Source organism: Poecilia reticulata, chromosome 7 (genome assembly GCF_904066995.2).
Source record: "Poecilia reticulata chromosome 7, P_reticulata-male-v2, whole genome shotgun sequence".
Lineage (NCBI taxonomy): Eukaryota > Metazoa > Chordata > Actinopteri > Cyprinodontiformes > Poeciliidae > Poecilia > Poecilia reticulata.
In genome coordinates this window covers 3256526-3270554 of record NC_088836.1, presented here as the reverse complement: position 1 = coordinate 3270554, position 14029 = coordinate 3256526, and the positions used below count along the sequence as shown (strand labels likewise).

General features: G+C 35.5%; 1 protein-coding gene across 1 annotated transcript in view; it reads left to right on the top strand.

Annotated features, from left to right (window-relative positions):
* Window positions 1-14029, top strand: part of LOC103466873 (copine-9) — a 101429-nt gene that overhangs the window by 65231 nt on the left and 22169 nt on the right. The window contains exons 15-18 of the mRNA XM_008412761.3: window positions 5527-5708; window positions 7187-7314; window positions 11859-11961; window positions 13720-13777. Of these exons, the coding sequence (XP_008410983.1) occupies window positions 5527-5708; window positions 7187-7314; window positions 11859-11961; window positions 13720-13777 (471 nt within the window). The remainder of the gene's footprint in view (window positions 1-5526; window positions 5709-7186; window positions 7315-11858; window positions 11962-13719; window positions 13778-14029) is intronic.

Sequence of the window (14029 nt, the reverse complement as noted above, 5' to 3'; positions counted from 1 at the left end):
ATTTTCAAGGAAATTAATAGGTTTTGTGGTATTTTTATTTAAGATGAAATATCAGCCAAACATCCAGAAGTTATATTTGATCTTTAAGTGAAAGATGGCAGCCTAACAAGAGTTCCTGTGGATCAGTGGTAGCGTAGGTTCCTACGTTCACATAAGCATTTGAACTGCACCAGAGTTCACTTCAACTGGACTGACACCTAAGTATTTAGATGAACCAGAGTTAGCATCACAGTTCAATTGCACTTTCACATTTCTCAAAATCACCCATTTCTAGGTAAATGGACTAGAGTTCAATTAAAGCGGTCTAAACAGGGCTGTTGTGAATTCTTGCTGTTGATTTGACTGGAGAGATGCTACACCAATTCTGTACCTTTACTAAATTTCTTGCTGGGTTTTTCTTGTCTGCTTCTGTTAAATTTTAGGACATTGATCCACATAGAACTCATCCTTATGGTTCTGGTTGACATCCACTGGTCTAAATTAAAGATCGCATAAAACGCTGTTTTCATGTGACTAATCTCCCAAATTTTATAATTAAAAACCTTGTGCAAGAAGCCTAATTTTAGTCTCAAATTATCACAGAAATTTCTCGAAAGGCTTTTTGAATCATTTTGATGTTTCTCAGAAAGCTTACATTTGTAGTATCTATATTGAAGAGCTGTCAGATTTGAGATGGATAAGATGTAGTGAAGACAGACATCTTCAAACAATGGAAAAGATCTTGAGTATAAAGGGAAAGCATTTTAGACATTTTAACTATATAATTTGATAAAATACAGGAATTATGGAATAATTTGTCTGCTATTACATGTGATAATTTCCAGGTTTTAGCAACGAAACCACCAAATGTCCAATGACCTTAGAACTTCCTGTTATTTTGACTCTATCAAGTATGCTGATAACAATATAGTATATCAAAATGTTGTTGTTTTTTATTTTATTTCTTAAAAAATAAAAATTTACAACATTCAGTAAAACTGCTTTAAGCAAAGTAGAAAAATATTTAGTTTTCTTCTATCCAAGCATTCAGAGAAAAATAAGATCATAAAGGTTTGATTCATCTGTTTCATGTTTCAGTTGATTCAGCTTAGATCCAAAATCCATTAAAAATACAACTGAAGATTTGTGACTTGGGGATGTGAAAGACAAAACATTTTTAATAATACAGACAACCTCCCACAATGCATTCACTGCCTCCCTTCTCCTGTCCAATATAGCGTTGAACTGTCGGTCACGCAGCTAGCCATGCGCTGCATTTGAGGTTTTTCATTCCTTGCAGTTGCCATTTTACTGCACTATCTCAATTCTTTTATTTTCTTATTACATATTTGAGTCGTTTTGTGTTAGACTCGGTGTACAATTATCTGCAGAAGTCATGGATGAAATTATGGCAGGTCATGAAAGGTGCATGAAGCTGCAGGGGAGGACTCATGTGATTGATGCAGTCGTTTCATACTGATAGCTGTGGAAAAATAAAACCTTTCATTTAATTTCATCTAGCAGCTGGTGGTCACAGATCTCACCTGTTTTGTTTCCTCCAGGCTGAACAGCCATGTTTTACTCACTCCACATCCTTTTTATTCAATGTTTTGTTTTGGATGTGGATTCAATTCAGAATTCACATCAGTCAAACTGTCGAATACATTAGAGTTAAGAAGTTCATTTCAGAAACTCTATCATTACGTGAAATGCATCGTTTGGATTAATTCCATATAGATTGATGCTTTTACATTAAATGTGTTGATTTTCGGCTAATAAAAACGTGACATTTAAGATTCATAAGATTATATTATGACAGAGAATTAGAGCCAATGCTAAGAAAATAAAAAAAAGTAAAATTACAAGAATAAAGTCATAATAATATGAAAATAAACTTATACAAGAATGAAGAAAAGAATAAGAGGATACAGTTGGAATATTATGCCTTCATTCTCATATTATTGACTTCAGTCTCTAAATATTACAACTTTATTTCTTTATTCTTGTATTATTATGACTGTATTGTCACAATATTATGACTTTATTTTTGCAGTACTACGACTTTATTCTTGTATTATTTCAACTTTATACTCATATAAAGTCAAGTATTCTAGCAACATTATGACTTTCTTCCAGCACAAATTTATTTTCATAACTTAATTCTTATTTTTTTCTCAGTATGATTGTAAAACTCCTTTGAAAAATATGGCATCAGACCAATAAACACATTTAATACAGAAATGTGGGGTTAATAAAAAGCCTGTGTAATTTCTGCTTAAAGGTTGTAATTTCAAAACTGTACTTTTCATCTGACCAACAAACCCCATCAGTCTTATTTAATATTACAATTTCTTGTTTTTTGCAATTTGACCAGATTGGTCATTTAACTAATTTAGCCCTATTTTATTACAATATTACAATATGTACATCGCTTTCTAAGGCAATTTCTCTGAAACCATGTTTTAGCGAGTTAGGAACACTTTACTTGTTTCATACAAACTTTTAAAAATTGTATTATCCTTTAAACATCTTGTCTGGGACGTGGTCAAGGTGAGGGCCAGGGACGGATTTGCTTGTAACCCATTGATAACTTCTTGCAGTTCTGAATATGTTTTAAATAATGAATGTGTTTTGCTGTAACATGTCAGATGTGCACAGTACAACTTGATATTTATATTTTGAGAAGCGTATTGTACACCCGCGGCGTAACTGGAAGTGCAATTAGATAAGGGGAAACTCATAGCTGGATCTGTTAGTGTGAATAAGCGTCAGCGTAACTATGGCTTATTAGATCAAACGGGTCTTTTAATAGAAGGTTTCTCTGAAGAGAATCTTATCATAAACCCAGGAATGAGAGATGACATTCAGTTGTGAGAACTATTACTACATGTGCAATAATCATTATGCGGGTAAATGCTAAAGCATTATAAGAAGACTGATTACTTCCCATTATGACCCTATTGATAATTTTTTTTCCATAAGATGTGATTTTCTTCCTTTCTGTTCTCAGGTTTTAGCAGCGTTGGGTTTTCCACATACATTTACAGCAAACCTCCTGGTAGAATACAGAGGTATTTTGCTGCTTGGAAAATGCTGCAATGTTTTCTATGCATTGTTCAACCATTTCCTTATGATGCACTTTGGATCTAAACAAAGTTAAAAGAACATTAAAGTGAAAAAAAATACATATTTTTTCAAATTAGCCCTATGTCTTGACAGTATGGTATGAGACAGATAAAATGTGAAAAAAATCACATCCTTCTCCCAGTGCTCCCAATTTTATTTAGAATCAATCAATCAGAGCTAAGATTGGCAGTCTTAGCACTGCCAATCACCCTCTGTGTTGTTTGTATCTACGCTGCAGTTAGCAGAGTTTGTTGTGAATGCTATGGCTGGTTAGCATAGCTATCAATGATGGGGGATAAATGGTTTTCCTGGATTGAGACGTTTTTTTCTCTGTCATTAGCTGTGAGTACATGACATTGATTGACAGAGCTAAGACCAGCCTCCTGGCTCTGATTGGCTCTGAGAGGTATATTTCTTCAGACGGCAATTCTAGCTAAGAGAGGAAGTGGAGTAGATCAATTTTGTTCACAGATTATTGTCTTATAACATACTATCACAACATGGTGACAGTTTTAACAAATATATAAAAAACAGATATTTTTTTAATGAAACTTAAGTTGCTGCAGCTGTATGCAGACATTTCAGTGTTAAACTTGACCAGCCAGGCATGGGTCCTTTTAGTTTCTCACAATATGAAACACAAAGGATTTTGTGTATAATTTGAAGTTCTAAATCCAAGTTTCAGGAAAGTTTGGAAAAAAGTAAAGCTACACATTCCCAAGGGAATTAGCTTTAATCGGTGAGCTCGGCCAATTTTATTCCACCATGACAAACCTGGGAGGAGGAATCCTCCAAAATCCATTGTCAAACAACAACTTAGTTTCCAATGTACCTCCTATGGGCCAAAGTTGTGCACACTGCCAACAATAGTTATTGGCACATAAATAAGGTTATGCAGCAATTCCCAGTAAAACACATTGCCATTAAATTTTGATGAAGTTTGATTAGGCTGATATATCCAACTGGGCCTCCTCATGGATCTGTGTTCCTTTGTCCATCCGGACTCTAAGCCAGCATTCACACAAGTAGATTACATAATCAAAGCAGAGAAAGGACCCTGTATTTTTTCAAACCCTATTGTTTGTCTTGAGTCGCGGTCTTTAGGTACAGACTGTGGCTAAACACCAGATAACAGCATGTGTCTGGCTGGAGGCAGCAGTCCAATTCAGGTTGTAGGTGTCCCATTCTAAAATTAATTTGTTTAAAAACTTATTGAGTTCTGAAGTAGGAGAAAAAGATCATTGCTTTAAAGAGAATCACATAATATGCATTTACATTTATGTAAATATACCATTTACGAAAACCACTTAAGGATCATGTACCTTGCATTTGGACATGGTTTATTAAAAAACATTATTTGTGGAACAAAAATAAACAAAATATATAAAAAGTAAATTTTTTTGAGTGGCTCATTTAGCTAAAATTCTTTGACGTCTTAAAGTGTAGCCCTGTTTATGAAATGACACCAGGCTTACATATAGCTTTTCTGGACACATAGAGGAATTTTACAATTAATATTTTGGTAGGTTGTTTTATTGTTGCATTATTTAGTCCACTGCAATCAAACTCCATTCCATTTGCCTAGAAAGTCCGGTTCATTTAGGGAGGCATGAATGTGTAATTAGACTCTGTTGAGGACCAAAAAAGTAAACTCTTGTCCATCAAAAAACCTAGGTTTGGTTGAATTCAACTCTTGTGTATATGTGAACACCAACTGGACCAGAGTCTGCTCCAAAAGCAGGAAGAGGACTACATTGCAGGGAGTTCTGGGTAAATACAACCAAAACAAACATCCTAGCGCTAGCAGGAGAAATGGCTTGTGGTCTTTGACCAATGACAAAAGATTTTTGTTTACATATCCTAAAGGAGGAAGTTGCGTTTGGTTTTCCTCAATAGTTCTTGGTGTAGTGGCACCAGAGTGGGGGAGGGGAACAGGTTTTCTAAGGGTTTGCTTCGTTTGACATCATGCAGTGTGAAAACGAACCACACCACCTGAGAATGTGTGAAAATCAGGTGTGAAAATACCCGTAAACAATGAAATATATATATATATATATATATATATATATATATATATATATATATATATATATATATATATATATATATATATATATATATATAGTTTTTTTCTGCAGAAATCTATGTGCAATCAAATGTTCTTAAAGATGCAGCAAAGTGTTCAAAACACACCAATTTCCAGCCTTTGCTGTATTTTAAAATTGTTTCACAATTCTGCTCATGACATTAAGAACATGAAGAGTTGTACTCCTAATCCCATAATTTATTTGAAAATCCACTTAGATCTGTTGCTGGTCAAACATACAGTGTGATGTGGGGGCAAACCTTCTGTTGCAGCGTGGATATATTTCCTTTGGTCATGCCTGTTGTGTTGTCTTTGGGGTGTGTGTGTCTTCTAAGGTAACCCGTCCCAGCCCACCTCCCTCCACTATATGAGCCCCTACCAGATGAATGCATATGCCATGGCCCTGAAAGCAGTGGGGGAGATTATCCAGGACTATGACAGTGACAAGCTCTTTCCTGCCTACGGTTTTGGAGCTAAGCTGCCCCCTGATGGCAAAATCTCCCACGCCTTCCCACTGGTAAGATGGGCACACGCATACAAAACATATTCACACTTGCGGAGCACGTCCGTGCAGTCGGCTTGGGCCAAGACGTGTGGCTACAACAACAGCTGGGCACGCGAGTTGAGACGATAGCTCATCTGCCTGCCAGCGGGAATCTCCCGGCAACCTCTCTACTTCCTTCTGGCTCCCTCCCGAGGGGATGAAGGCAGACTGTCAAACATTGCTGGATGCTAAGCTGAAGTAAAACTAAGGGATGTGTATTGTTAGATACAAGCTAACTCTTCATGACTGCAAACTTTTTATTGTATAGGCAAAGATTATCAGGCAAATGAACACACAATTTTAAAAGAATGCTTCAAATTCAGTAGTTTTTTATTGTACTATAGATGAATATATTGTCGCACGTTATGATGGAAATAATTAGAAACGGATTTACTCTTCACCACAGTTATTAAAATACTTGTTTTTTTAATAGGCAGAAACAGTGGTGTACACATTTCTTCCTATGTGGGTAAACATTCAGAAGCTTAAGTCCTCGTGAGAAGCCAGGGATTTTTCATTTGTATTTTTTTGTTTTTGGAAAACTCAAAAACAGCAGTAGTCTCCAAAATGTCTGAAGATCTTAAACCAAGTTCCTGTGGAGGACCCATCCTGCCATAAACAAGAAGTAAGATACAAAAAATATTGTATCTTACTTCTTTTATGAAGGAATAAAATAAAAAATGCAAGGGCTACAGAAAATATATTAACAAATTGTCCTCTCTCTAATATAAAAGAAAAAGATATTAAAAACAAAATTAGAAAAATGGTACAGAGATAACTTAATAGCTAAAGATAAAAATAATTAAAAAGTTTGATAAGTACAAAAGTTTGATCTTGTTGCATTTGATGGCACATTAATTCATTTGTTGAACTATTTTTGTGGTGAGTAATTGGCTTATTAAGCTTTTATGTATTTATTTCTAATAATAGCAGGATTGGTCTTCCATACCTGACAAATCACCTTTTAGTATTACTTTCATTTTCTTACAGAAGCATGAAAAACTGTGTTCCAAAGAGGATTTTTTTTTCCTGCTGATAAGGGTTTAAGAAAATGGATGGAATAAGGGATGGTCTGAACACAACAGTGGTTGATTAGATAATTGAACCACCTTCTCTCCTGGTGATCTGTCAGAGTTGGTTTATGGGTCATCTATTTTTTTTTCTTTTTAACTGAACAGAAATACACCAAATTCTGTAGCACATCTTCATATTAAATTGTCAAAGTCAAGCTAGCATAGCTGATCTTTGTCCCTCTCACTAGTTATTTTTTTATTAAAACTTTTTCTTGATTTATGAAATGTGATACTGTTGAACTTTATCTAGTAGTCGTAGTGTTGACAGTATCGATTAATGGCATGGTGTCTATACACAATCACCATTTTTCCATTAGAATAGTTCCCTTCCTATGTGTGTGCCTGTGTGTTTCCATATTGTTCTTCTCTGAGTTGCAGAATGGCGACAGCGATCAGCCAAACTGTGTGGGCATAGAGGGAGTTCTGGAGGCCTACTTCCAGAGCCTGAGGACAGTGCAGCTGTATGGACCCACCAACTTTGCACCAGTTATCAACAAAGTAGCAAAGTAAGCTCATAGGAATCTAACATTTACACTGAATCCCACCACTTCAAGCTTATGGCGAGATCTCAACTCAAAATCAGAATAGATTGGCTGTGACTGTTTGATTCTTATTTTAATGTCTGAAACTTGAAGGATTGAGAAGTGTATCTGTTTTTTCCCAAATTTCTCTCTCTTGGTCTGTCCTTGTTTAGCAAAATGGTAGGCTTTTTAAAATGAATTTCAAAACTGTTAAGGACAGATCAGTCAGCAGTTATACACCTACAGAAAGGGGGTGTACTTTCTTTTTATCATGACTGTGAGCTACAAAGATTATAGCTTCATAAAAGGTGTCAGTAAAAAAACCCACGTCCCCAAAAACCAAGACTTTTATTAAATTTAAGGAGTGAAGTGGTGTGAGACGTTTGTGTTTGGTTTTACCTTTTGTGCTCTTTTATAAAATTTTCATAATTAATTTGCACTTAATTCTATTGATATCCATGTTTAGCAAAAGTTCAACATTGTTGGTAAAATCACCTTAAAGTTTGATGACAGACATGTTACTAGAATATATCATCACTCTGGGTTTTCCAAAACTAACCTTAAGAGGCAACAAACAACACAGTTTATTCGGTTTTGCTTCTGTTTAAAGACATCAGTGAATTCTATAGCCTGTGAAGTTTTTGTTTAATTGATGTCTAATCTGATACCAGCCAGTGCAGCATGCTAAAAGGAGGTTGTTTTGTTATTCTCTCCTCTAATCACATGAGACATCAGACCAAAATGGATTGAAGTAAAGTCTCGACTGTTTCCAGTAAATCCTTTGACTAATGCAAGGCTTTTTTTGTTTTGTTTTTGTTAGTATTTTGCTGTTGCAGGTTTTTCGTGCATTAAAATTTGTTTACAGCATCCTCCTCTTCCGTTTGGAGAGTGGAGATCTTTTCATTATCCCTCAAACTTATCTGGGATTTCCCTTCAGACACTGTCGTGCTGTCTCCTAATCTAGATTCTTGGAGCAAACGTCATGTTTATGTCCCACAATCCTTCCCTTTGGATCTTTTTTTGTGGACTGGTAGTTGAAGTGTAATAGACTTTTACAATACATGATGTGGTAAATGGTTGTCAGACAGAAAAGGCTGCTGAAACAAGAATCAACCTGCACATGATTTACCATTTTTGAATTTGGCCCGTTGGATTTCTGGAGGATATATGTCATAATATATATGTAAAGGTTTTCAAATAAATTATAATTCATCTTTTTTTTAACACAAACAATATTCTTTAACAGAATGTTGTTCAATTTTCAGAGCCACAGGAGACATTGTTGTGAAATAAACAGCCTGAATGTCCCACTTACACTTTGAGAAAATTTACCGCTTTAACCTTAGAGAACTTTTTGTGACAAGTGTCTGACATTATAATCTTTATGGTCTCTATTTATTAGAGATTTCTTACTTCATATAACACCTGAAAATGTATTTTCTGGTTTTTAATGGTGAAAATATATGACTTTAATAAATGATAGAAATAAATAAATCTTGCAAAATTATGACATTTTGATATCAGAGCATATTCAGGTTCTTTCTTGTAATAATGTGAAATTTTTGGTGGAATCTGTCTATTTTTGTCTGTTTTTATCTACATTGACCCTAATACTCACTGTAAGTCATAATCTCGGAATATTTTTGATGCAGTAATAGTAAAAATTGCTTTTCTATTTAAAAAATTACCTCATGCTATAAATGCTTTAGTGACCGGACTACTAACATGTTAATTTTGAGTAATTGATTACGGAGATTTAAACACATTGAACATTTTAATGCAGTTAATCACATGTTTTTTTTGTTTTTTTACACACAAAAGGTTCCAGCCGGAACCTTTGTGCTCACGTTTCTGGTACGTCAGTAAATCTGATACATGAACAACATTCACATAAATCAGTAAACGACAATGAATCTGCTTCTCTCAGACTGCCGAGGGTTCATTTAGCTTCAAAAAACCAATCTGATGGGACACTGGAAGAGATTATTGTTGTGCGCTAAAAGGAGCTAGTCTATCAGAAAAGCTATTCGAGCCTAAAATAGCATCTTAATGCTAAACATGCAGCAACAGCAGCACAGAAGTTCCAACGCAAATGTCAGAATCCACACTTCACATTTCTAAAGAAGTTCCATAAATAATCAAGAGTTCCTGAAACACTGGAAAGCTGAATGGGTAGAATAACACTTTGAACCAATCTGATGGTTGAATAACCTGAAAGACATTTTAAAAACAATAAACATATTTTTGTTGAGCTCATTCATATGTCTATTTATTCAAAACGTTAGCAGCAAAAATGTTTTTAATTAAAACAGTTGCTTATCTTGTTCTCAATTAAAATGTGACAAAATAACTTTCTTTTGCAGAAAGAACTCTGTTCATCCAGTGAAGACGTGTTGTTTTTGTTTTAGTCAAGGTTATGCAGAGATACTTTGACCATTTTTTTTTATTCTAACACTGAAGCTAAAAAACTCCTTGAAGATCACATCTAAACAATACTTTAATTGACCAACTTCTGCCTTAAGCTACAAAGGTCAGTCAGAGGACTCATTACGCTGTCAATTAAAAGCCTCATTAAATTATTATTATTCTCTACTTTGAAGGCCCTAATTGTTCACCTCTGACACAGAACTGATCCTCAAACAAGAAAGCCTTTTTAAGTGATGTGAGGTGGAGGAAAGAGGCTTTGACAGAAAAGCCACTCAGACTCACATTTCACTGACTGGTCATTTAAAAGGTGGTTTTGGCTGAAGTATGACCCGCTTCTCCATTATAAGATTCTAAATGGGAACATCATTTAACAAATGAACACGCTCTATTAAGCATCGTCTGTCTTTATCAAATTGTTGATGGTTTTTAAGTTCAGAAAAAAAAAACGAAAAAAAAAAAACAGAAATAGAAACTGTTTATAATTTCAGCTGTGAACCTCCTCCTGCAGGTTTTAATTAAAGGAGCAGTTCAATGAAACAAAAAGCAGGGTGGCCTTTTAATATTTTGTTAAGTGAATGGTTTGAATTATTAGGCTGCCTTCTCTTTTGTCCATGTTCTGGTAGGAAAACTGTCCAATTTGAAACTGAACTCATTTCCCATCACATATTTCACATGAATATCATTAATATCTGAAAACATCGGAGTTAACCAGAAATGTCTTAAATAGGGAATTCAAATTGAATGCTTGTATTACAATAGGCATTTTTCTGACTTTATTATAAAAATGAAAAAAAAAAAAAATCCACTTTACAATTTGCTTTCCTAAAAACTTATTGAATATCCCATTAAAATTCATAATGGAAAGAGGAAAACTGTCGCCCTGTCTAGTGGTGCGGGGAGAGCATTAGTTCAGTCCTGCATTGAGGGAGCAGACAATAGCCGCTGACGTTTGAATAGGACCATTTCTCCAGCTGGAAGTATTTATTTTATGGACGCCCTATTTTCTTTCTCTGTCGTATACAAGTGTTTGTTTGTGGCTTACCTTCTGCATTGAAATGTGTCCAGTCCCTTGATGATAAAAACAGCGTTGTCTCTTTGTTTAACCAGCTTTTGCTGAATTTAAATAAGGCTGAGGAGCTCCTGATGCTTTCATTTGAGGAAGAAAAACAACACGATGCAGTAATTCTTTTTGTCCAGCCAATAACATCAAGGAGCATCTGAGTCATTTTTTGTGTTGGCACTAAATTGTCAGGAATGCAGAGAGCTAGGTGTTTAACCATAACGCTTGTTTATTCCTTGTTTTAATGTGAAAAATGTGCTGTTGTTTTTACCATCCATTTCTACCATTAGTAATCCCGGACAGAACTCGAATGGTATCAGTTCTTGCTCTTTTTTTTTTTTTTTTTTTTAGCAAGAAAGCACCAACTATAACACTGGGAAATTATCTTTATTGGTTGGTGGCGAGCTTACTGGGACCAAACCAGTTAAAATGTATGAGTCTCATGAAAACCATCAACCATATAAAATGTTTTAAACGCCGTTTTCAAGACTTTGTTTTATTGAACCTAATCTGTGTAAAACAACAGCAAACAGTAACAGTAAATTAATGACAACTTTATTGTTTAATAGAAGCATGCAACAAACGCAGTTAGGGTTACGGGCAGGACTAGGGTTATCTACAATGTTCCAGATTAGTGACCAATAATTAGAACCTACTTATGAATTAGCAAAAATTCTTTTGAAAATTTTTACCTCAGGTCAAGGAAGTAGAAATGTTTGCTTGTACAAATCAAAGAAACACAATAGTTTGTTTTTTGTTGCATTGCTATAAACTACTAAAACAGTCATGCCAGCCAGACCTTTTTGTTTTGCTGACTGCATTTAGTTGGAAAATGTCCAAGCTTTGTACATTTTTCTGTAATAACATTAGATATTGTCATAGCCCACCATCGCCCTACATATACACTTTGTTAGATTTTCAGAACTTGATTCAACCTCTTTCCTCTTCCAGAGGGAAGGCAGGTGCTTTGAGTTTCTGTGCCTCATCAGAATGTGAGCTTTAAACCGTGTGTGTGTGTGTGCGTGTGTGTGTGTGTCCCCAGCTGTGCAGCAGAGATTACAGATGGCTCTCAGTACTTTGTCCTGTTGATGATCACAGATGGAGTGATATCTGACATGGTCCAGACCAAAGAGGCTGTGGTCAACGTGAGTGAACTAGCACACATATATGCACCCAACACACACACAATGGAAGAAGAAGCAAAGAAACAAAAGAAATCACAGCTAGGATCTGATGGGTTACAGTCCTGTCATCTCAGTTAGCAATAATATTTATGTATATAGTTGCGACCCTTCATTGTATTGTTTATGCTGCTAGAAAATGAGGCAGAGTATTTTCTGACAATAGTGTTTTTATTTATTTGGTTTAGATAAAACCTGCTGCCTGCCAGGTAAAAATTTTGAGATAGTTGCTTTAAATCCCCAAACGTTCCAGCTGTAAAACATTAAAAATAGTGTTGACATCTCATTGAACCTTTGCTGTAAGCATTTTTCAGGGTGTTGCGTCAGTTTAAAAGCCTTCCCCAAAGTGAAGCTGCAATACATCCTGCATCCTTCAGCTTATGTCTGAAAATTCCAGGACGTTTACCTGAAGGGCTGTTCCTCAGAGTGCAAACACACCTTTCCCACAAATTAGCTCAGTTAAGAATCAACCCACTTAGCTCCCTATAATTGGGAATACATCTGGAAAACATGACATGGTTTTATCAGTTTTTTTCTTTTTTTCTTGTTTTCAGAGTTTTCATCAAAACTACTTACAGTTTGTGTTGACATGAATTTACATGTCAACACAAAATATGTGTTTGTTGATTGTGGGGCGATAGCCTCAGTGGGAATGCTTGATTCTCGCAAGTTTCTAAGTTTCCTTGATCAAAAATGCAAACACTTGTTCACTTTTAGCCGTTACTAATTACCTGGTTTGATTGGAGAAGACTGAGTTAGTTGTCAGAGGGTGAGGCAGTCGTTATTTGGAAATGTTGAGGGAATAGGACAGAAGTAGCCTGGTAAAGCCAGATGCTTTGCTTTCTTCAGAAGGTCTGGATCCTTGACTGTTGAGAAACGATTGCTTGATGGAGAAGTAGTCTTATGATGAAATTTGAAATGATTGGATCTGATTTTACCCAGTTGCTAATGTTTGGCAGTGACGTAAGTAGCATGGCAGCCACATTATAAAACTTACTGAAAATTGTGTGTGCTGTATGTGGGGAGAAGGGCCGCAACATCTTTGCCACCAACAAAATCTTTTAAACGTTCCTTTTGTGCTGCTTTTAATTACTCAGTGTTTGGAAGCGTGGCCAACACAGACTGAACGGCTTCTTTCACTTCGTCCACTGCCATCGCCACACTACTACCATAGGCAGACCACGATTCTAAAACAGTGCAGAAAATCTACACAGAGCAGTGGGAAGGCAATAACCAGGCTAAAACAAAAGTGCCATATTTTGAATTCCATAATGAATTGTTCTCAGCAATGAGTCGTAGGTGGGTTTCTTTCTTGGTGGATGACTTTAAAGTTCTTAAGTGACTTTTATCATCATCAATGTAGCAGATGGATCGAGGGGTTTTGTGATCGGGGGTTTCGTTTGTAGACTTTACACTGATCTTCTGGGGGTAAAAAGTTGTTGAGCCAATAAGAAAAAAGGAACTCATCAGCCTTTGCTTTTCCACATCAAATCGATACCATTAAGATTGTGTCGATTTTGACACAAAACAGTGTCTTTGAATAATTAAGTTTTCTAGTATCAATTATATCGATATATTGATGACATTGACAAGCCAAACGAGTAGTCGGTTTTGAGTTTATAATAAACTCAAATTATAAATTTGACCAAACTCTTCATCTCCAAACATCTACTACATCTGCTGAATTTAAAATGTAAACAATCTATTTTTTTTTTTTAACAGGCAGCATCACTTCCTCTGTCCATAATCATTGTTGGTGTCGGCCCTGCTGAGTTTGATGGTGAGCAGAATCATTTTTTTATTATGAGTAAACATGACAGAGAAGATAAAACTACTGTAGCAGTTGGTATCATCTGCTACTTAACATTTTAAATTTCATTTGAAACAAATATGAATAGAATGTGGGGTTTTCTGCCAGCCAAAAGATTGGCTTATGAATCCACTCTTTAGTGAGCTAGTGTGAAAACTATTGGTGCCTACATGTCAACAAAAGAAAAGAGCTCTGTAAAATAGTTTATTATTTCCCTCTTGA